Raw genomic sequence first — 24,585 nt, forward strand, 5'->3', positions numbered from 1 at the left:
TCAGGCCCCTCTGTCCATGGGATTTTCCAGGCAAGAATACTGGGAGTAGGGTGCCATTTCCTCCTCCAGGGGATCTTCCCAAAGCAGGGGACTGAATCTGTGTCTCTTGAGTCTCCTGCATTAGAGGGCAGATTCTTTACCACTAACAGCTAACTGAAATAGCATTAAAAATATTCAATTGTTTTTCATGATTAGTTCAGCAGACAACTACTGAATGCCTTCTGTGTGTAAGGCCTTCTGCTAGGGACAGGGATTCAAACCTAATTAAGACATGGTTTCTGCCTAGAGCGTACAGATAACAGCAAATGACAGTGCTGTGGGATGAATACTGAGAAAAAGGTATCATTTTTTTTTAAGTGGATGAGGACATAGATGAGGGCGACTCATTGGCTTGGGATGGTCTAGGAAAAAATAGGTGATACCAGAACTGGATCCTCACCAAGCATCTGAAGTTTACCAAAGAATTTGGAGGCCATCCTAGGCAAGACTTGCTTGGTGTCTCAGATAGTAATCTACCTGCAGTGCAGGAGACCTGGGTTCAGTCCCTAGGTCAGGAAGATCCTCTGGAGAAAGGAATGGAGAATTCTATGGACAGAGTCCATGGGGTCACAAAGAGTCAGAGAGCCAGACACACTGAGCAACTAACAATTTCCCTTTTCATTGTAGGCAAAAGAAGCATATGTAAAGGGTCAGAGATGTGAAAGGATATAAAGTGTTTGAGAAATGGTGCAGAAATGTAGCCTACAAGAGGACAGATTATGATGATTAAGTAATGATTAAGGAAATCTGGGTCAAATAACCTCTTTGATAAGAAGTCCTAGCTATTGTAGAAATATCACAAAATTGATAAATCATGAAAGTAAAAAATCACAACAAATTGAGTATGAATTATCACAATTATTTCCCTTCCTCCTAGTCTTTGACTGTGGGCCTCGCTGCAGGGTGTAAGTGAACCTATTGTGGTGTAAGTCTCCTTTTGTCTACCCCATTTATCTTAACAGCTTAGATCATACTGGCAGCCTCAGTCTATTTAGCTCATTTAATTATACTTACTGCTCAAGTTGGAGCACCCCTGTGCCTTAGTTGGCATATATACCCCCAATCATATGAGATGCAGTTATTTGCTAAGTAATTTAACTTTTTTAATATCAATTTTAATCAACACTTTTTCAGAGTCAGCTCTTTAGAACACAATGGAAAGTAATTGGCTTAAGGTAATCTAAACATACCTCCTTCCTAAAGTCATGAAAACAAATCTGTTAATAAATGCATTCCTCAAGTAGTAGACTCTTTGGAATCATGTATATTTTACTGTACTAAAGAATATGTCTTTCAAATTTGAGGAAGATATATATGAAGAACACTTAAAAGTGCCTGAAGTCTTTCCTTTTCTGGAACTTATCCATCTGTCCGTGTATCTGGCTTAGTTACCAGATACACAGTAATCATAGGAGGAGGAGGAGGAAGCAGGTAGTACGAATTCATGAGGCATGTCATAACCTTCCAGAATTCAGCCTATACAGTGCCTGGCATCAGCACTCAAGAAATTCTTGTTTAATGAACAAACACAGACAAACATTTCAATTTCTCCAAACACAAAGTGAGAAATTAAATCATCATTAAAGTCCCTACTAATCCCAAGATTCAGGTATTTTCCCACAAGACAATTCAAAATACAAAATGTATACACATCAGTTCAATTTATTAATTTAGTCTTATCTAATACATCAGTGTATTTGCTCTTTAAAAGGAAAACAAAATATAAAACTGTAAAAAATGACCATGAAAATTATACATTTTTTCAAAGCATGATTTTATATATGGATCTTTAAAAAAGTGTGATTGATTTGTGCCACAAAGAATCAATAGAAAATGTGAAATGTGAAAAATGAACATGGACACCAATACTCCCTGTTAACAGTTCTTTAAATACAAGAATAATTAAGATGAATTACAATTTTATTTCTGCTGCTGTCAGCAGTACTTCTGTGATGGAATTCATGAATTTCACCAGGACTTTAAACTGAATAAATATGTTACATTACTAACGCTCTTATTTAATTCTAAACCACAGCTTGAGCATGCACACTTGAGAACACTTTATGTTTTGGCTTTAGTAATGACTTGCAAACACTCCCTTTTTTTAAAAACACTGGGGTAAAATACACATAAATTTACCATTTTAAAATGAACAATTTAGTGGCATTTAATACATTCACAGCATTGTGCAATCCACACTGTTTTGTCCTAGAATATTTTTACTACTGAAAGGAAACCAGTACCAAATTAGGTAGTCACTTCCTACTATTCCCTCTGCACAACCCTTAATCTGATTTATCTCAATGGAATTGCCTATTCTGGATTATTTCATATAAATGGAATTGAATCATACAACATGGGGCCTTTTGTGTATAGCTTCTTTCACTTAGCATGTTTTTCAAGAAATACCATATCCTTTTGCAATTAAAATAAAGAAAATTATGTAAATCAGGAAGAAAAGAAGACACTTTGGAAACTAAATGACATCTGAGGTAAGTTAATGAGTCAGTGCAATTACCTCTCAGAATGCAATTCAAGTTTTCAGGATTGACTGGTAGTTAAACACCGCTCAGATAAACAATACATCTTTAACATTTTAAATGCAGCATAAAAGTCTTCAGAATTCATATCCAGTGATTTATTAATCATTTAGAGCAACATTTCATATGTCAGAGTTTTTAATCATAAAAGTACTGGAATGTTGTAGGCAATCAATACTATTCATTTCAAATCTCTAATATAGGTTAACAGCTTTTTAAAGTTATTGGTTGATATAAAAGACATCCCAGTTGACATATTCACTTGGTAATTTTACTCTTGAACAGATGTAGTAACCCATTATTGTTTCTATTTCTATGATTTGACTTCTTTTAATCAAATAATGTGATGAAACTTGAATACTGATAATTCTTCAACCCTACAAACTTGTGAGCTTTAAAAGACTTTAAAAGAAACTAAGTTACTTTATCAAATCTGAACTTTCTTGACCAAGTGACAAAATGTAGGCTGATCAGCAAAAGAAGTTTCTGAAAACTGTGTGTGCTTAATCTGGGTTTTTTGATCACCTGATCAGAAAATTGAAGTCATATGATAAAACAAGAAACAATGACAATTAATGTGGAAAGGAGGACTTCGATGGAAAAAAAAAAAAATGTAGGACAACAAAAGGCAGGATCTTTTTTCCACTTTAATCTTTTGAGCGAGAACAAATTATTGCTCCTGTTCTTGTATTAGACCACTGGATAATAATCTCTGACTGGAAGGGGTATAGAAAGCTATCTAACTCTAGTCAGTTCCTCCACCACAAGGATGAAACAACACATATATCTACCTATTTACCTGTTTGAAGATCTGAGTAAAAAATTCTAATAATTTATATTAGAAAAAAGGAAAAATTAAACCTGATAAATTTGCTTTTACTAAGAAAGGACAATTTGACCTGGTTAGTCGGTTAGTCTTAAAAGAGTTCAACAGAAATGCAGTTTTATTTCTTTCAAACAAACAATTAAACACCACTACTACAACTCAGGTATTGGAGGATCATTTCCTATCATATTTACAAGCGAACAGGTTAATAATACGATTTGGGGGATGCTTCAAATTCTACTGGTGTTACTGAAAAAGAAACAGATTTCCCTTGCTTCTGCTGTCAGTTTGCTTCCAAAATGCTTTTCTTCATAGTAAATAATAGATGCTTCAGTACAGCATGTCAAAAATAAAAAATTATAAAATAGGAGATTCATCAATGAATTTTATTGTATTTCTATAGAGCATGTTCATGCATCATCCTTGTATGTAACTCACTTCTATGTAGTTTATTAATGAAAAGTCACTCCCCACTTAACACACTGGAATGTCGAACATTCTGAATACAAAATGTCAGTTTTAAAATGTCCTAAGGTAAAATAGCACTTCAAGATGTATCTCCATTAGCATATCTCAACATGTTGTTTATTAAAATCTACTTGGCCAATTTATGGAGATTTCATATACAAATAAATATATGTATAAACAATACATTTACAGAATTTTACAAATCACAGATGCAGCAAAATACTGAAAACTCAGCAAAAGACTATTTCTGCAAAGGATTTTCAGAACAGCATTCTGTACTTGATTTCTATTAATACTTTGTTTCCTTTTGGTATTACCCAATAACTCATTCTAAAACACTTGTGAGGAATCAAATATTCTATGCAACAATATTTTCCAAAATAATTTCCCTACATCTGAATGACCCTTCTCTTTATGCATTTGTAAACAACTGTGTCAGAACACATTGCTCTCAAACACTCTAATACACTCATCAGTACCTAAACTTTGAATACCTAGTTTTTTTAATCCATACAATGGTAACTTAAAAGAAAGGTCTTAACTTTTGAACTTACTTAGTTCTTTTAAATCAAGGAAAAACAGTGTAAAAGATGACTTTAAAGGAAACCGTTCTTCCTCTTCCTTCATTTTACTTAAAAAGGAGTTTACTAGTTGGCCTTTACTTTGTACATCTTAAACTTTTTTGTTTGGAAATCAGATTTATATCAAATTCTCAAAAAAAATCACTGAATTATTTTAACCACAATGGATGAGTCACTGATAAACTAATTAAAGGCCTGACTTACACAGTCTTGCTTCCAAGGCCTCACAGGCTTGTCAAAACTGCTAAGAGCTACATTTAGATAACCAGCTAAATACACATCAGAGAAATTATTTCCATCAGAAGGCTCTGCCCAGCCTTTTGAAAGAATGAGGGATTTCTTTCTACTGTAATTCTTGACACTCACCTCTGCAGGTTCCAATTAATCACCTTCCAGTGTGATGTGTCATGCATGAAATATTTTTTAATGTTTCCAAAACTATCCCTTAGAAAATTTAAAAAATAAACCATTTTTTTAGACTGGGACGCAAAACATGAAATCATGTTTTGCTTCTAAACACCAACACTTACATACAAATTGCCAGAAATTAAAAATCTATTACCAGTGTAGTTGTATAAACTACCAAATCTGCAAGAACCCCAATCTTCAATGTTAAAGGATAGTTAAAAATAGTAACAATATTCTTGGGACATGTAGCACAGGGTCAAAGACCAAAAGAGAGTCAGTATTACTGATAAATCAGAAACCCAATCTTTAATACCTCTTATTGATAGCACTGAAAGAATTCCTACAGAATTCTTTTCAAATTTAATCTAGTATCTTTTTATTTCTACCCCATTTATCCTAGAAACCTAATATGTTCACATAACTCTACAACCACTAAACAAGAGAATGAATGATGATAAGCTAAATGTTAGTGCTAATAAACAATCTGCAATTTACTTTGACCAGAAGACACACTAGTGAAACACTAGTAATAAGAGTAAATTTAAAATACTAGTAAATACTAGCTTTTTAAAAAAATGTCCAACAATCATGGTACCCAATGTATTAATATTTGTCATACGGCTGTAAGATCAAGACAACATATATCATTAAATTTAATCATTTAAGTAATACTAATAAATTACTATTACTCTTAATTTTAGATTATACACGTAGGTACATACACACATGTATCTAACAACATATTATTCACGAGAAGACCGGGCACATCCCAGGCTTTCCTTACATTCTCACACATTACCATGCTTCAGAATCCTCTGGGGAGGCCTTTGTTAAAAGATTGCCAGTTCCCACACCAGAGTTTCAGATACTGTAAGTCTGTGAAGAGGTCCAAAAATCTGCATTTTGAACAAATTCCCAGGTGATGCTGACGGTCAAGGGACCACACTTTGGGAAACACTACTCTTAAGTGATCTGTGAACCTCAGAAGCTGGAGTGAGGGAGAGAGAAAGAGGGACAGAGAGTGGGGAAAGAGAGAGAGAGAGAGAAAGAGGCAAGGACGGAGGGAGAAAGGGGAAAAGAAAGGTTGAGATTAAGCTAATAGGCAGTTCTGGGGACAAAGGCAGAGGAGAAAAGTGAATTCAGGTATTTCCCTCCTTCTTAATACTTGCCTTTATCTTTCTGGCTAGCAAAGACTAAGGAATCAATAAAGACTTCTCAAATGACGACATACTTGGCCAACACACAAACCTTTTCATGCTTAAAAAGCTAGACAGATTGTTCCCACTACAAGTTTTAGAAAAATACTATTGCCAGAAACTCTTCAGCCGTTCAACAGCCCCAGGTGGGACTACTTTCAAGAAGACACTGAAGGGGCAGAGTAAAGCTAACTATTGAGTTTTCCGTATTAAATAAAAATAGTAATAATGTTCACCAGTAAAACATGGGTGAGCAATGATAATCATCAAGGAACTCCTATAACATGCAGAAAATCACACTATAGAAACAGCATGACTGTGTCTCAACTTTGTCAAACAAGGATAAATATTTTATTTAAATGAAGGTTTTTTTCAAGTTACTGAGCCATATAAAGGAAAATATTAATTTTATTAGAACTTGAACAAATACTACACAAAGAAAACATTTTAACAAAATAATATGGTGGCATAAAAAACAAAAAGAAAACAGCCAAAGATGTGTAAAAGAAAATAAAAGGTGAAAAATGGTAAATATCTCATGATCTAACGTGAAAATAAGGAGTCTAAACTTAAAAGAACAAGGATTTTTAAAAAGCACAACCATGAAACAAAAAGTTAATGTTTGTGCTATCCTAACCAGACATATTCTTCAGCAAAACTTCAAGAGGCAGAATTATACTTTACAGTATTTGATATCTTCTGACTTTTTCACAGAAAGAGACTGTTTATATAATTCAAATCTCACAGTTCAAAACAATAGTTTAAGCACTGAGAAATAAGTATTCTTCTAATTAAAATGACAGGTGAGGCAAAACAACTAATTAGTCTGCAATGCTGTATTTTTCAACTGTAATAAGGACTTGATCCAACCAAATCAGGTTTTAAGCAATTCAGAATTCTTTTCTAATGCCCAAAGAATGCCTCTTCCCAGCCCGATTGCCATATATGGGAATCAAGAATCTAGTTAACAATAGAGCACTCTTAGGGACAAATGTAGGAAGAGAAGACAAAACAGAGTTTTGAAATTTTATATATAACAAAGTAATTTGTAACCATTTCAGACTACCAAATGCCAGAAGTTACCTAAATTATTTAAGTACATGTCCCCATCTTTGCCATTTATTTCTTAATACTGATATATTCATTTTTTAAACTGACCATATCAGGTTAATGATAGCATAAATCAATTTGAAAACTGTAATAAAATACCTCAAGAATAGGTCTTTGAAGATATTTCTGTTAAATTTTGATTTATACATAAAGGTAAAATTCTTACTTTTTTGGTGCAGAAGTGTATGGAATATTAACCTGGAAAAGTTTTAAAGAGATTGTCAACCAAGACAGGCTTCTCTGCAGTTCATGATTGTCATCTTAAAAGGACAGCAAATGTCACATTTTTACATGTCTTAAAACAACATAATTGTGATTTTTATAAACACCAAAAGGCAAAAATTTTAAACACTTCTGAAAAAATTTAAGCCCTCTGTACTGTGAATATCTGGAATTTATTCACAAAACATGCCCAACTCAAACTTAAAATGGGGCATACAGTCAGTTGTCCCTCAGCGTCTGCAGAAGATTGGGTCCAGGAATCCCTGCAGTACCAAAATTCACAGATTTTCAACTGCTTCATATAAATGGCACAGCATCTGCACATAACCCATGCACACCTCCCATACACTTTATATCATCTCTAAACTATTAATAGTACCTAATGCAAAGATTGAAGGCAGGAGAAGGGGATGACAGAGCATGAGATGGTTAGATGGCATCACCGACTCGATGGACGTTGAGTTTTAGCAAGCTCCAGGAGTTGGTGATGGACAGGGAAGCCTGGCATGCACTGCAGTCTATAGGGTCGCATAGAATCAGACAAGACTGAGCGACTGAACTGAATGCAATGAAACCACCATGTAAACAATTGTAAATATAATGTAGTAGTAGTGTAATGTTAGTCGCTCAGTCATGTCTGACTCTTTGTGACCCCATGGACTGTAGCCCGCCAGGCTCCTCTGTCCATGCTCCTCTCCAAGCAAGAATACTGGAGTGGGTGGCCATTTCCTTCTCCAGGGGATCTTCCCGATCCATGGATCAAACCATGTCTCCTGCATTGCAGGCAGATTCTTTACTGTCTGAGCCACCAGGAAAGCCCAAATATAATGTAAGTGCTATGTAAATAGTTGAAGATGAGTGGCAAATTCAAGTTGTGGTTTTTGGAATTTCATGAAAATTTTTTTTTCAAAATATTTTCCATCCTTCGATTGAATCCATGGATATGCAGATATGAAGGGTCGACTGTATTTTTTTCTCTCCAAACATCAAATTCCTAGCAAATATATACAATTTCAAATTAAATTCACAGGCTTTTTTTTTGGTTTTGCTTTAACCTGTCACATAACATATTGCCATGAGTCTTTGGATGTGGCATCTAACCAAAAAAAGCTGCAAATGGTAACTCTCTGTATGAGAGGTGTAAATACAAAAGGAGACAACATTTTTGTGGACTATTGTTAAAACAAGACAAATGGCATTATCCACATCATTCACGATTTAAATATTATGTATACATTACAGATCATCTCCATATCAACAGTTATGTAAGGGGAACACTAGAAAATAAAAATTTTATAATGCTTTTATGCAGTGCTTAAGCAACTGAATGCTTTATCTGAAGAGCTTATGATATAAAAATCAGAATCAAAGTTTTGCTTTTTGAATGCATGGGTTGTAACCCACAGAAAATGAGAAATAAATTGTTTGGTCAGGATCTTGTTAGTTTAAGAAGCAAAAAATGTAAGAACCAAAATATGCACACCATTAAAAATACTAATTCTGAAAATTATGTAGCTAAAAATTAAATCACCCTGTCCAGCAAGTTCCAAAAAATTCACACACTTCAAATATTAAGGCAACTTTTTCCCAACTAACCAGTACTTTATAAAAATATATGTCACTTCAAAACATTATATACATAGTGACAATAAATTTAGCTAGTTGTAATCTTTAATACATTAATAAAGTGTCACATATTACAAAGAAATTATACTAGGAGCTTGCATGTATGTGCAAGTGGAATTTGACTTTTTAAAGTACAGGTTTTAAAACTGAGCGAAGTGAACGTCCCTCTTTAGTGAGTTCTCGCGTCACGCACATACACGGCAGTGGGATCGCTTCCTCCCGCTTCTCTACAATGTTGTAACTGCACTTCTTCAGGTGGTCAGCCATGCTCAGGATGTCAGCAAACTTCCATTCATCGACAGAACAAAATGCGGTACTGAATCGCCATACCTAGAAGAAAACTCTACTTCAGATTTAAACCAGTCAGTTTATAAGAATTAAAACATTCATTTCTGACTGTTGTGAGAAATAAGTTTCAAGTGGCTTGCTACAAAATTCATTTTGATACAAATCTTTTTATTAAGTATTTATAAGATAACTTCTATGACATTATTAAGAAATCTAATAACAAAAAAGAAAAAACTTAGCATTAAAAAATCACATCCAACCTGGCTTATTTAGTAATTTTTAATTTCTATAGAACATTTAGAGTCACTTCCTAAAATAATATACACTGTACTAGATTTTCATCCTACCCAAAGGACTATGTATATAGGAGGTATTGATAATACAAGTGTTTTTTTCTCCAAAAAAATTTCCATTACACCATATGAAGTATACTAAAAAACATTCTAGGATACTGTGCAGAGGAAACTTTTCTTTTCACTATTTATAAATAGTAATGGCATTTAGTAATACTGACGAATACAAGTACTTCTGCATATAAGTTGAATGTTTCTGGAAATCTTTATAGAACTTTTTGTAAAATGAACAGTTCTTATTCCCTATCAATAAACAATGCATTTCTGGGGAAAAATGCACCTAAGAACTTTAGGAGAAGGCTTTCTTGACAAGATAAGATCTGAGGAATAAGCAGGATATACCAAGGAGATGATGATCACAAGCTCCAGAAACAGGTTCCCAGGTCTGAATTCAAGGACATGTTATTTAACCAGTTTTTTTAATCCATAAATAGGGACAGTAGATTAAATAAATTAATAAAAGTGCACACTGTCTACACATTTCAAGCATTCAAATGGAGGTTTCAGGGACAGTGTACTCAAACACCTTAAGGCAAGAAGAAAACATTCAACAATTACTAGTAAATTCCATGGCTGGAATATAGAGGAAACTCAAGAGGCAAGTAAGGACAAAATTATGAAAACTCTTAAATGTTTCATTAAGGAATCTGCCCCTAACCCAGGGCAATGGACAGACATTTTAAAAGTTTTTAAGCACTACAGCATAAGAACTGTATTCAAGAAACTATTTACCACTCTACGTCTTCTACAGGCAATATGTTGGAGAGGGACTCAGTTGGAAAGAGAAGCCCAGTAAGGAAGTGGCTGCTACAGTAACCCAGAAGAGAGCCACAGGCGGGACCAGCCAGCGAAATAGCAGTAGAAAAGCTTGCGAGGCATGAAGAAGGGGGGCAACAGGACTGTGGGAACACCAGGAGAAGGAAACAAAGGGGGAAAAAAGGGGCTAACCTTAACTCCCAAATTCCTAGTTTAGGCAACTTAAGAGATGATAATGCAACTTTCTGAGATTAAGAGGGGTAGAGAAATGGAGTAGGCTGGATATACTGAAGATAATCAAATGGAGATGTCTCGTAGGTGCCTATATATAGTGACCTGGAATTCAGAGGAGAAAATGGCCAGGGATATACACATGTAAGTAATTTGTATAAATGATGGCAATTTAAACTCCACAAGTAGATGATACTTTCTGTAGTGACAGAATCCCCAGAAAATAATTCACCTCATAGATCAATACTAGTGGGCAAGGACAGAAAGGGACCATGCTCTGAGTGTCCCAGCCCAATGGCAGAAAAACACAAAATCATGTCGTAAATGAAGCCACACACATACTCACATATACACAGCAAGTAGGAAATTTTCCACATAAAATAATTAATGTGTGCATTTACTGGTCAAAGCTTCAGGAGAGCACAGAAGCAGATGCAAAATTCTCAAAAACTGGAGCAATGAAAAAAAAAAAACTGGAGCAATGAGTCAAAATAAGAGAAAACCTAAGGGTGGTAAAAACAAAGTACCCAGAAATATGACCCCTGTTCAACCAATATGAAGGTTATCACATTTTTTTGTACTTTATGAAAGTTTCATATTATAAATGTTCTAAAATGAAAAAACACTTTCAATCAAAGACAGTAATGCCTTCTAGTTTCTACTGGACAGTGCCTCAACAGAAGCTGGCAAAAATAAGATATCACACAAGGAAAATGGTGGAGCTAGGCTTTGTTCCCAGACCTGCCTAAATCTCCTGGTCAAACTTCCAATCTGCAACACACCCTTGTTCCGTGCTAAACCCACAGTCTGCACCAACAACAAATCCTACTGCCCTTATTTCACTTCAAGCCATCTCCACATCCATCCATTTTGTTTTCTATATCCCAAATTGATACTGTCAAACTGCGGTGATACAGAAGAAGACTCTTGAGAGTCCCTTTGACTGCAAGACGACCTAACTATTCAACCCTAAAGGGAATCAACCCTGAATACTCATTGGAAGGACTGATACCGAAGCCCCAATACTTTGGCCACTTGATGTGAAGAGACAACTCACTGGAAAAAATGCTGATGCTGGGAAAGACTGAAGGCAAAAGGAGAAGGGGGCAGCAGAGGATGAGATGGTTGGATGGCATCACAGACTCAATGGACATGAATTTGGGCAAACTCTGGGAGATAGTCAAGGACAGGGAAGCCTGGCCTGCTGCAGTCCATGGGGCTACAATGTGTCAGATGCAACTTAGGGACTGAACAACAATACCCCAAATACTCCACTGGTCACTTGCTAGTAGTAAACGTTTTTTTCATGTCTCCTTATTTAAGTTTTACTTGTAACAACCAAGTTCTAAGAAAGAAAGGTCTAAGAATGTACAGAAGCTGCCAACTGCAAGCAATTAAAAAGAAACCTCCTTGATTCCTCCATCATCCTACAGTGCAAATGTTTCAGATGTAGCCCAAATTAGAAAGGTAGTTAATATGGACTCGAGCAAAGGGAGTTGTTTCAGAAGAAGTAAGTAGGTACAGAACCCCTCAAATGAAGAACTACAAGCGGCCTGTCATACAACATTAGAAGGTTCTAGGATTAGAACTTTCTAGGAAAGTTCTAGGATGTCTGCAGTAAATATGTGATTATGACTAACAATTCTAACAATGTACTCACATTTTTATTATCTTTATAAAAAAGTCTGTCATCATATGAATTATTTTTAAGGATGGTCAGTTTCACAATGGGCTTCCCAGGTGGCATTAGTGGTAAAGAATCCACCTGTCAATGCAGGAAACATTAAGAGACATGGGTTTGATCCCTGGGTCGGAAGATCCCCTGGAGGAGGTCACAGCAACCCACTCCAGTATTCTTGCTTGGAGAATCCCATGGACAGAGGAGCCTGGCAGGCTATAGTCCATAGGGTTGCAAAGAGATGGACATGACTAAAGCAACTTAGCATGCACGCACGCAATTTCACAACAAGGATGATCAATTTCACAGCAACAACATTATTAAGTGCCTATTATATGTCAAATAAGGAGTTGATACAATTAAATGACACCAACCTTTTCTTTTATCTGCCATGACGAATTTCCTTCTGGATACTTCTTTTTCCCCCACTGAAGTATGACCATTCCACGAGACTGGAGAAGACTGCCACATACATCCCTCATTAACTTGGATACACATGAGAGCTGGCATAAGCTGAAGCCATCGAGAAACCCTGCAATATGTTGCAGGACTTCAAAAGGAAGACTACTTAGATGGTCACTATGTAAACCCAGCACACAGTTTCTAGCAGGCTCTACTAACACTGTAGATACAGACGGCTGAACTCCAAATGACCGCAAATGGTGGTCATGTATAATCTTTGCTCCTTGTGTTGACGGACAAAATCTACGCTGTGAATAGGTACAACCATAATATGCTAGAGGACACCTCTGTTCCATCCAGCCGTTGAGTCCAGCATGAATGTCACCATGCACATTCTTAAAATGCGATGAAAATTCTTTTCTTCTAAATAATTGTCCACAAACAAATGTAAACATTGGACGCTGCTTGGGCTGGTATCTAGCGACACATTCCAATACTAAGTCCAGCCCCAGTGTCTGAAAAGGGCTTGGATTTGAAAGCTGTGGGTTGGCGTGATCACAAGCTGAAGCTGAAGCTATTTCCCCAACCATAGTATTTGTAGCTAAAATGGCAGATGGAAGTGAGAAAGTCTGAGTCCCAAAGTCAACGTGATAAACATCAGCCATGCGACTATCAGATATACCCCTCCCACCTGGAGAATCTCCTAGACAAAACAGTAATGCTGCTGTGATTAGATCTATTCCTTGGAGACCCATTGGATCTTCCGCAGCTTCCAAATCTGATGTATCTACTGCTTTATCTTCCTTTGGTTTAGACCAACATGAATTCGAAAGAAATTTGAATGAAGGAGGGTGACTGAAAGATAAGACATCCACATTCCGTAGGTCCCCTAAGTCTACCTTTTTCCAACACAAGTCTTCATCATCATCTGGCAGGAGGATATGCTGAACTGTGCCATTAGGCAAAGCATTAGGTGGTATTACTTCCCTAACTTGTGCTGCTACTAAAAGTGAACTAGAAGGTTCTGAAGAGCCATCTGATGCTACACATCCTCCATTTGTTAAGTTACTTTGTTTTGAGTCAGTACGTAAATCCTGGTTCTGCTCAATGACCTGTGCACATATATCTTCCAAAGGAAGGCCATTACAAAGAGCAGGAGTGCCATAAGAACTGGCATCCAAGTCACACAATAAATCACTTGAGCCATTTTGTTCCAACTGGGCACTGTGGCTCGTGTCCTTATGGTCAATCCCACCTACTGCTCCCATCTCATCCTCATAAAGATGGTCCTGGTCTTTCGGGTTTCTATTCTGTAAGCTTTCTCTGGCATTTTGCTCTTCATTCATTTCATTTGGGGAAGCACAGAGACTCGTACTTAACATGCCAATGTCTCTTGTAGCAGTATTCAGAATATCTAAAGCAGCAGCCAAACTTCGGGTTGTTTCAACAGTAGCTTGATACAGTGCACCATAAGATTCCTCATCAACAGACACCAAACCATTAGTATGTGGGATTTCTGAGACACTTGGTTTAACTGAGATCTGTTCTCTAGGTTCTGACACTTTATCAGTTGCTTTTGACATCATGGTGGCTACTTTAAGAGATTCTAGGAGCATCCGTTGGTCTTGAAGGGCCAAGGCCATATCTAATTGTGCCACTTCATCAACATCTCTGCTTAGATTTTCATATGATTTCCGGTCTGCATAACTAACTGGCCATCGGTTCCATTCCATAGTGCAGCACACCACACTTGCAGGACACATTTCTAGATGTTCAGCAACTTTATTGCGAGCCATTGTAAATGGACATCCAAAGTCACTGTTTAAGCAAGGCACTCGTTCAAATGGACACAGAAGTCGATGCTCATCAGCCTTACAGGCGTGGAAAACTGCCCCACAAACCAATGGACAACCAGTCAGGTCGCAGGAAACCCCCGGCTCTGGCCTCGTCATGCACCGTCTGCTGACACAGTTAACGCAGTGCGCATGCTGCAGCTCTTCCTCCATGATGGCCAGTCCCGCTCTGGTTATTGAGATGGAAAAGAAATAAGATGTTAGGCAAAAAGTGGCTGATTTTTAAAACAATGTTTTAAGAATAAAAATCAAATCATGAAGGTATACTGGCTTCTATGAGAATGAAATATATAAAATAAACATATTTAAAGGGTTTATTTTACATGTAATTGATCCATCTTGAACCAACTTAAGAACATCAATTCAAAAAGTCAAAAATTCATTTTTACATAACATGGAACAATCTGCTCAAAAGGCCAAATGTTTCAAAATATAATACTTAAATTCTAGTATATTGTGTAGTGTATAAATTAATGCCAAAAACAAGTTAATGCATATTTAACTTTGAGATTTCAGAGAGCACTTGTATCTTTTTATACTTTAATTAAACTGATTATGATGTACCCCCACATTGCACAGACCTCATCATATTCCTGAAACAGAATAATTTGAATTTCATGAAAATAGTTAACTAGAATCTGAGTAGAAATTTTCTTTATATTCTTTCTAAATACATCAATTCACTTTAGATTTCAGCTACTGACCTCTCCTTCTACATATGCCTTAAGAAATTCTATAACAAATCAAGAGAGTAAGCCTTATTATTAATAAAACATAGAGGGCACTTAACCAAAAAATGTAAGTTCTAGCTCCAGTTCTGTGACAGTGGGCAAATCACTTACTTCTGAGGGCCACGGTTTCCATTCATTTATTCAACACTTATTTATTGTTTAACTGCCATGTACCAGACTCTGTGTTTGGTATGGCAATAATTAGGAGACACAGTGCCGCTTCTCAAGGAGCTACAGCACAAGATCAGAGATGAAAGTAAAATCATGCCACTTTTTAATATGATTAATATGACAGAGAAAATAATCAATATGGGAAGAGAGTAGAGAAGAATTCACAGCAGTCTTGAAAGATGAGAAGTCTTAATCATAGGAGGGTAGGGTTAGGAAGGAAGAAGGGTATTCAATGCTGAAGTAACAGCATAGGCAAATACAGAACGCAAAAACTGGCAAACACGCTGAGGGACCCTCAGGTTTCCCAGTGTTGTTGGCTCACAGGTGACATGCAAAGTACCTGTGAGAGGTGAGGCCAGACAGGAATAAGACAGATCATGGAAAGTGTACTGTATGTTATTCTAAGGAGTTCAGACTTCAAGTAGTTAGAAATCACTGAGGATTTTAAGCAAAGAAATAGCATCCATAAAATAACATGAAAGGATTACAGATAACTAATGGTCTTTCCTGCTTTTATCAAGAAAAGTTTTATACACAAAGAAGAGAAAGCACTGCCACAATGCACCAATTTAAATTATAATTACTAAGCCTGTTCAATGTCTTCTTTTCTATAAATCTTCAACTTCTTTAATGGCTTGTTTCTAGTAGCAGCAAAAACTTAGAAGGCTATTTCATCTTTAAACCCTAAGTAATAAAGCAGTATCTTCCTTTTGCTACTACTTTGTTCCTATTCACTCAAGCTTTCAAAAGAAAAACAACAAATAAACAAACCCTGTTAACGTCCCATGTACTCTTCAGCCCTCTAATGTGGCTTTATTTTTACAACCACTCACTAAAACCGCTGCATGAAGATTCTCAGTGCTAAATTCAAAGGGCATTTTTTCCAGACCTCATCTTTTTAGCCATTACATCATTTTGTTGACTAATTCCTCCTCCTTTCCGAACTACTATCTTTCTTTAGTTCTATGATCTCACATTTCCCTGCTTTTTCCCCTATCTCTAGTTATTCCTTAATCTTTTCTTCTAAAATATTTCTCTTCTTCAAGGATCCATGTTATTTCTGGTTCAATCTATACATTCTCCCAGGGAGCTCTCAATTTCTCAAAAGCTTCAATTGCCACTTATATGCTGAAAACTTATCTGTACCTCCTGCCCAGATCCCTCGTCCAAACTTCAGATCTCTACAGCTACTTACTTACTATATACTTCCACTTGCATATGGCACAGGTAACTCACCTCAAAATTCCCCAAATTAAATTAATAATTTTCTGGATAAGAAACCAATTTTTAGCCTATTTTCTTCACTTTAGTGCATAAGAGATTGCTAGCTCTTTCAATATTGTTTTCCATAAATTCAATCTTGCATCTAGGTGGCTAATGTAAAATAATTATTTCCCAGATTGCTATTTGTCTCTAGGACAGACTTAATTTTCCTCAAACTCAAATAGCAAAAGTCTACCATTGACAGAGTTTTGGTGATTAAGCAGCAAAGTTCTGAGGTGATATTACGGTATGCACTACTGCCAGGGACAGAAGAAAACGAGGCACACATTTATCAACAAAACTGCATTTTAAAGTGTTTTTTAAAATTACAAAGTATGAATACTTATGAATGTTTATCCCTATAAAATTTAAAGCCAAGGAAATGACCTATAAATTAAAGATATACTGCTAAAGGGATCAAAATAGAACAAATGACAGGCTAATGATGACATTTGTAACTTATGCAGAGAAACTTTAAGAAGACAAATTTTACTGAGTGATTAGATTGTGAAAACAGCTGCAGCTTTCTTATTTTGCAACAACTAGACTGAGTTCATCTCACATGCTGAAGGTTATAAACTTGACTGTTACTAAGAGAGAAACCTAAAAATACAAGCAGTTCCAACAGAAGTGACCAGTGCTCTCAGAACTCGCAGGAACACTTTATGTTACACGCACATCACATGACCACACCAGACAGAACACATCTCAAAACATCCCTTAATTCAGATGTGTTTAAAATAGCAACTGTTACAAACAACTGAGTTAACGCATAATAGCAACAACTTTAAAAGGCAGAAGTAGAAGGCTCTCAAGGCTCAAAATAAATAAACTCCTCCACACTATTCCTCCTTTGGACAAATGTTTAAAAAATAAATAAATAAAAGTATCCACAGCAATAAGTCCCTAACATTTATTATTTACTGAAGTAGGCTTAAAGGAAAAAGGAACATTAACTAGGTACTCTATCCTTCTTGGTATTAATATATACCATGTTAATGTCACTTAATCCTTGTAACAGCCCAGAGAAAACTGAGGTACAGAAAGGCTAAGTGACTTAGCCAAGGTCATCTACCTAGTAAGTGGCAGAGCTAGGACTGCAATCTGTATCTGATCAATATATGTGGACAAAAACAGATATGCTTACTTACAAAAGTTTAAGAAAATAACAAGCACTTCAGTAACCAGTGATGCAATTTTAAGATGTTATTTGAGGAATGGAGGTTACACAACTTTGCTTTGCTTGTAGTTTATCCCAGCACTTAATCACTCTTGTGGTCAAGAAAGTCTTTTTGGTCCTTTCTAATTATAATAGCACATTACTTTGCTTTGAACATTAGTGTTTTACTAAATTATTTTTTAAAAAACTTACATATGTAATGCTCAATATAAATGTACAAAACAGTACAAATTTACTGTTTATAAACTGAGCTGTTTACTCAAAACAGTTATACAAAGAAGCAATCAAGTTTGAGTCCATTTTACAATTAAATATATTAAGAAATAAGATTTTTAAGAATGTACTAGACAATATCCAAAGAGTATTCTCGGGTATTCTTTCAGAATTTAAAACTTTCAGATCCATCCTCTTTCAAAATCGCTATTATCAAATTAAATATGCCTCCTAAAAGTATTTCACAATTGCTCAGGAATTCTATGAAACAAGTTTAAAATGCCGATCCCTGATTTATCAGTTGAACAGTGACACAGCAGGTCCGGCAGAAAACATATTGCTACAACCGAGCTTCAAGCTCAAGATGAGCTTAATTTAAAACTCCTCAATATTAAGTTTTTTAAAAACTCTAAAACAGAATTTTAATCTTCCAAATAACATATCTATTTACACTTAAAGTTGAATGACTGAAAAAAGTTTCATTAGATTGCAAAATATTGCAAATGATTAAATGCTTTACAATAGTTTCAAATTTTCTCCAACAGAAATTCTAGGCCAACTCATAATCCAAGTGGCTGACAAGTAATCCATAAAAACAATTTTAAGACATGGCATTTGCCCATACAATGAAATGAGATCTTGTTATTTAAGGCTATTTCTAGACATAAAGATACTGCCTTCAAAAAAGAATTATTTTTCCAAATTCATGACAATACATAAGGCAATAGATAAAGAAAGAACTGCAAATTAGCATTATTTTAAAATATGCTAAATCAAGTCATCCAAATATTCAACACAACATGCTGCCTCAGGCTGATCTTAAGGTCTGCCTCTGACTCAAAGACAGACAGACACAGACACAGACACAGACACACAGACACACACACACACACACACACACACACACTCTCTCTCTCTCTCTCTCTCTCTCTCTCTCTCTTCCCCCTTTCCTGTTGTCTCAAATCTTTATCAGCTTAAATGGTACTTTTCCACATAACCAAAGGCAAGGTATGACACGGATTCCATATACTCATGTGTTCATTACACACTGCATTTTTCCTTGGTAATACTAGTCATGCTGCGCTTGCTGTTTAGTCACTAAGTCATGCCTGACTCTTTTGTGACCCCATGGACTGTAGTCCGCCACACTCCACTGTCCATGGGATTTCCCAGGCAAGAATGCTGGAGTGGGTTTCCATTTCCTTCTCCAGGGGATCTCCAGTGTTCCTTGTATTCAAGATTGTGCCTTGTTTAGAGCCTTGTTTATTAATATGAGTGAAAAAATTATAGTACAAGAAATAACCAATGGATTCCAAAACAATTCTTGATCCATGGAAAGCTACATACATCATAAAAACATACTTTATAAGTCTACTATTAGTCAACCAGATTGAGTCAAAATTAAAAATTACCTCATTGTACCTTCTATAAAAAGTCAAAAGAATTCAAATATTTACTGAGTATCTAGGGCATATGTTCCAGGCATTATATGTGGAATAAGCTAAATTGTCCATCAAAAAAAGCAATTCAAAGGGAAAAATAAATCAAAGAAAATTAATTTCAATCTTCCATTGTTTAAAATAATAATAATAATACAAGGCACAGAAGGAAATGTTTAACTGTATATTTTCTTTAACTTTTTAATGAATCCTGCAGTCTGGTTACAGGTTACTGACTACAGAGGGATGCAATTCAAAAAGAATAGCAGAGATTGAGGTGTCCACATGTGTGCAGATGACTGAGTACGTAGAGGGTGAGGAAAGGAAGTGGCATCAGTCTACTTCCTTAATATTACAATCAATATGATATTAGACCTTTACTGACAAAGATCCGTATAGTTAAAGCTATGGTTTTTCCAGTAGTCATGTATGGATGCGAGAGTTGGACCATAAAGAAAGCTGAGTACCAAAGAATTGATGCTTTTGAACTGTGGTGTTGGAGAAGACTCTTGAGAGTCCCTTGGACTGCAAGGAGATCCGACCAGTCCATCCTAAAGGAAAGCAGTCCTGAATATTTACTGGAAGGTCTGATGCTGAAGTTCCAATACTCTGGCCACCTGATGTGAAGAACTGACTCATTGGAAAAGACTCTGATGCTGGGAAAAACTGAATGCAGGAGGAGAAGGGAATGACAGAGGATGAGATGGTTGGATGGCATCACCAACTCAATGGACATGAGTTTGAGCAAGCTCTGGGAGTTAGTGATGGGCAGGGAATAATGGCGTGCTGCAGTCCATGGGATTGCGAAGAGTCGGACATGTCTGAGTGACTGAACTGAATGATATTAGATTAAAAAAATTCCACTGAGACAATAAAATGTTGCTTCAATGAAAGGCTGAAATAGAACTATAGACAGACTTATTCATTAGTTCACCAGTAGGCCTATGACTGAAATTTCATATTTAGCAATCAGTTCTGACTCCTCCAGAGAGAGTCTCATGCTTATTGCATAGTCAGAGGTGCTGCTGCACAATAAATACAAACACTGCTGCTGATTTACTCATCAGGTGCGCTCAGTTTTAAAGGCCATAATAAAAATATAACCTCAATTGGTTATTTTATTTTACTGGTATAAAAAAGGGGGCTGGGATGACTAGCCAAGACTGAAAAATCCAAGATCATTAAACTCCCATCTCAAACTACCTGGCCTACTGATGAGTTCAAAATGGCTCAACTGGTTACGCAGTATACATTCTTTTATTAAATTTTGGTTCTGACTTTTTTAAAAAATAGAATGATGACCTAATTATGTGGAATTTTGTTTTCAAGTTTTTACCCTTTTAGTTATGATATAATCAAAACACAAATCTTGCATTTCTAAACACGGCCATAGGTAACTGATCTCAAAGTGAAAGTCCTAACTACTTGAAATTGTTCTCCACTAAATAAACAAAAGAAATTACTATAGACTTACATCAGAAATTAAAGTAAGAAATATTAATATTTAATATTCATACCAGAATCTATTTGAGTTGATACTCAGATAAAAATAATCCACCAGAATGGTGGAACTCAACTTATTACAACGGGCAGCATGGCACAGGGGACGGGCTTCCAAGGACTCAGCTTTGTGACCGTGATGCAATTACTCTACTGTGGAAACAACCTAGTACTCTACAAAGGTTGGATATAATTATTAGCGTGTCCAGTAAAACACAAACATGTATTGCTCAGAAGACAGATGCACTTCACTTTACACAACAGACACACACACATGCACAAAATTTTATCTATCTATATATTTCCGTATCAGGTCATTTATAAAGTTTTTTAAAAACAATCATATGAGGATCTAATGCTAACATTATTCACTCTTAAAAAATAAGACAAACCTTTTTGGAAAAAGATTTTCAAAGACTGGGTTGTATTTGAGGCATGCTTATCTTGTATTTAATTATTGAGCTACCTATAGTGTAAAAACCACTAGTCCAAAGCCAATCTCACTTATTTCATCAAAAATAAATTTGAAATTAAATAATATTTTATAGCCTTTTGACTGAAGACTTGAATATTAATAAATTCTACAAATACCGTGTCATTTCACAGCATGTGCTAACTTCTTTTAATGAAACAAACAGTCATGGTAACTTAGTTACAAGAATTACCAAAACCACCCCAATAGCATAAGGCTTATGCCATTAAAAGCCACATTTTAGTAACATAGTCTATCAAATAGTAAACACACATGAAACAAGACCTATTTCGGTGACCTTAAAGCACCTCTCTAACTATATACAGTATCTCAAAATATGTATTATATTTAATAGCATATTAGGACATTTTATTAAAAAAAAAATCTCCAATGCTAGCCACACAAAAGTACTGGATTGAAATTAAATACCTAGTACACTTGGAATGCATAAAAGTTTGCCTATATCCGAAACTTCAGTTCTCTGATAACACTCTCAAAACTCCACCCACTAACATTTCCAGAATCACACATACACAAAGAGCTATGTCACCGCATTAAAATACTAAATAAAAAGAAATTAGCAATTTAAAAAGTTAGCAAAACATCATGTTATCCTCAATTAAACTTCTGTAGTAAGAAACAGTGACTAAGCATAAATAACATGATTCAGCGAAAACTGTAAACTGAAAACCTCAACCCTTAAGAAAACCTTCATCTTATATTTTATGCTACTCTCTTCCCTCTTGGCCGTCAACAACTCTGGAAAAGCTTAAAAAATATGAGGAAACGCAAAATGTGTTAATAGAATTTCTAGGACTCTAAAGGACACAAAAATGGATTGAACTGCAGCAGACAGAACTTAAAAGCTTAGAAAGCTTGGGGTTTTGTATGTAAAGTTTTAAGTTAATCTACACTGAAACCAGAATGCCCATAAATAACTTCATCTTGGATCCGAGTCAACAAAGCAATTATGGAATAAAAGGTCAATTCCTTCCCAAGCATCTTTTATCCAAAACTTACGACATGGCTCAGAAACAAAAACAAGACACAGGCAGAGCGGGGAATGGAGTACTAGAACCATGATAAACAATACGTTGTTCTGGCTCTATTCTCTAAATACACGCGTAAAAAAACGCGCTCAAATGAGATTACTTTGAATTCAACGTGCACGCTGTGCTCCCTTCCCAGCAAGGCACTTCCAGGAGACAGGACACAAACAACTTGGAAATGGTCATATCCCTCAGACCTATAAAATCAGGATATTTCTCTTTAACGAGGGCTGAGGCTAATACTAAGATCCTCTCACTTCCATGAATGGAAAAGTTACCAAGTTCACTCATCCCGTGGAGACAGTCGGCGATGCCTCTCAGTATTACTTTAACCCGTCTGTCCCCAAACAAAGCAAGTTTCTAATCTGCAAAAGGGAAGAGAAGCCGGGTTTTCGAGGATCTCAGGGCTTCCTAAGTTTAACTCTGGCTTCTCCCCCACCTACCCTCACCCACAGACCCGCGAGCCCGGGTGGCACCGAGGGATCGGCCCACGGGGTCTGAGGCGCCATTTGCCGGCAGCCTCCAGGGCCGGCCGGGCAGCGGGCTGGGCGCGGAGGCCAAGCCGCCGCCGCCGCCCTCTCGCCGCCAGGACCCGGCCTGGGACTCGCGGGGTCCCCGCGAGGCCGTGTTTACTCCGCCCCAGGCCCGGCCGGGCCCGCCCGCCGCAACGGCGCCTCCGGCTCGGCCGCCGCCTCTGCCCCCCAGCACAGCCCGGGCCGCGCCAGCCTCCCGGGCAGGCTGCCCCCGACACTCACCGGCCGGCCCGGCCGAACCGCGGCCCAAATCCCAGCTGCCGCGGCCGCCGTGCTCAGCTGCTCCCCGCTGTCCCGGCGCCGCTCGGCGCCCCACACCCCCGTGCAACCCGCCTCCTGCTCGCCCCTCTGCCCCACCGGGCGGCCGGCTTTTCTCTCCCCCTCGGCGTCCTCTCCCGGCGCCGGTCCTCTCCGCGGGCCCCGCCCCGCTCCGCTCTTCTCCGCTGTGCCCCGCCCACCCGGCCCAGACTCCGGATCTGTGGCAAGTCGGGCGGAGACGCGCGCGCCGAGCCAGCCGGGGGCGCGCACGCTGAGCTCCCACCGTCACTCGCTCTCCTCCCCGGAAGGGACGTGGCAAGAGGGTGTGGTCTGGAGTCAGAAATCGCTGGGTTCCGCGCGTTCAGTTTGGGGGTGTTCCAGCTGGGCTACACGTGACTTCTGCCCCGCAAGTCTACCAAATCCTGTTCGATTTTAGAAACTTGTATTCCTGAACGGAATCCTAGGCACGCAGTTTTGGAATTCAGGAAACAGACCCAATTTAAAGTGACTACTTTAATTGTAGGATAAGCAACCCAGATCCCTTAATTCTGGGTGCAGCAGTCTTCCCCTTAGGTCATATTTAGAAAATGGGGCAGCTGTCACTGAATCTGGTGAGCAGGCCTTCCTGCCGGCTGATAGGGCCCAGTTCAGTTCAGTCGCCCAGTCGTGTCCCGACTCTGTGACCCCAGGGACTGCAGAACGCGAGGCTTCCCTGTCCATGACTAACTCCCAGAGTTTACTCCAACTCATGTCCATTGAGTTGGTGAGGCCATCCAACCATCTCATCCCCTGTCAGCACCTTCTCCTGCTTTCAATCTTTCCTAGCATCAAGGTCTTTTCAAATGTCAGTTCTTTGCATCAGGTGGCTAAAGTATTGTTACTTCAGCTTCAGCATCAGTCCTTCCAGTGAATATTCAGGACTGATTTCCTTTAGGATGGACTGGTTGGATCTCCTGGCGGTCCAAGGGACTCTCAAGAGTCTTTTCCAACACCACAGTTCAAAAGCATCAATTCTTTGGCGCTTTGCTTTCTTTTTAGTGGGATTCTCACATCTGTATATGACTAATGGAAAAGCCATAACTTTGACTCTACAGACCTTTGTTGACAAAGTAATGTCTTTGCTTTTTAATATGCTATCTAGGTTGGTCATAGCTTTTCTTCTGAGGAGCAAGCATCTTTTAATTTCATGGCTGCAGTCA

General features: G+C 37.5%; 1 protein-coding gene across 1 annotated transcript; it reads right to left on the reverse strand.

Moving 5' to 3' along the window:
* Nucleotides 1-1,683: 1,683 nt before the first annotated feature.
* Nucleotides 1,684-23,525, reverse strand: FBXO30 (F-box protein 30). The gene is made up of 3 exons (XM_040238634.1): nucleotides 23,351-23,525; nucleotides 12,697-14,746; nucleotides 1,684-9,346 (listed from the first exon to the last, which is right to left on the reverse strand). The coding sequence occupies exons 2-3, from the start codon at nucleotides 14,728-14,730 to the stop codon at nucleotides 9,143-9,145; spliced, it is 2,238 nt and encodes a 745-aa protein (XP_040094568.1). The 5' UTR covers nucleotides 14,731-14,746; nucleotides 23,351-23,525; the 3' UTR covers nucleotides 1,684-9,142.
* Between the last annotated feature and the right edge of the window lie 1,060 nt (nucleotides 23,526-24,585).

Source organism: Oryx dammah, unplaced genomic scaffold, assembly GCF_014754425.2.
Source record: "Oryx dammah isolate SB20612 unplaced genomic scaffold, SCBI_Odam_1.1 HiC_scaffold_4, whole genome shotgun sequence".
In the NCBI taxonomy this organism is placed as follows: Eukaryota; Metazoa; Chordata; class Mammalia; order Artiodactyla; family Bovidae; genus Oryx; species Oryx dammah.

Bases quoted from the DNA above. Each gene is read 5' to 3' on its own strand.
- FBXO30 (XM_040238634.1), bottom strand. From the start codon at position 14,730: ATGGAGGAAGAGCTGCAGCATGCGCACTGCGTTAACTGTGTCAGCAGA. The intron at 9,347-12,696 runs GTTGGTGTCATT...GTTTTCTTCTAG, and splicing joins CATGGCAGATAAAAGAAAAG to GTATGGCGATTCAGTACCGC.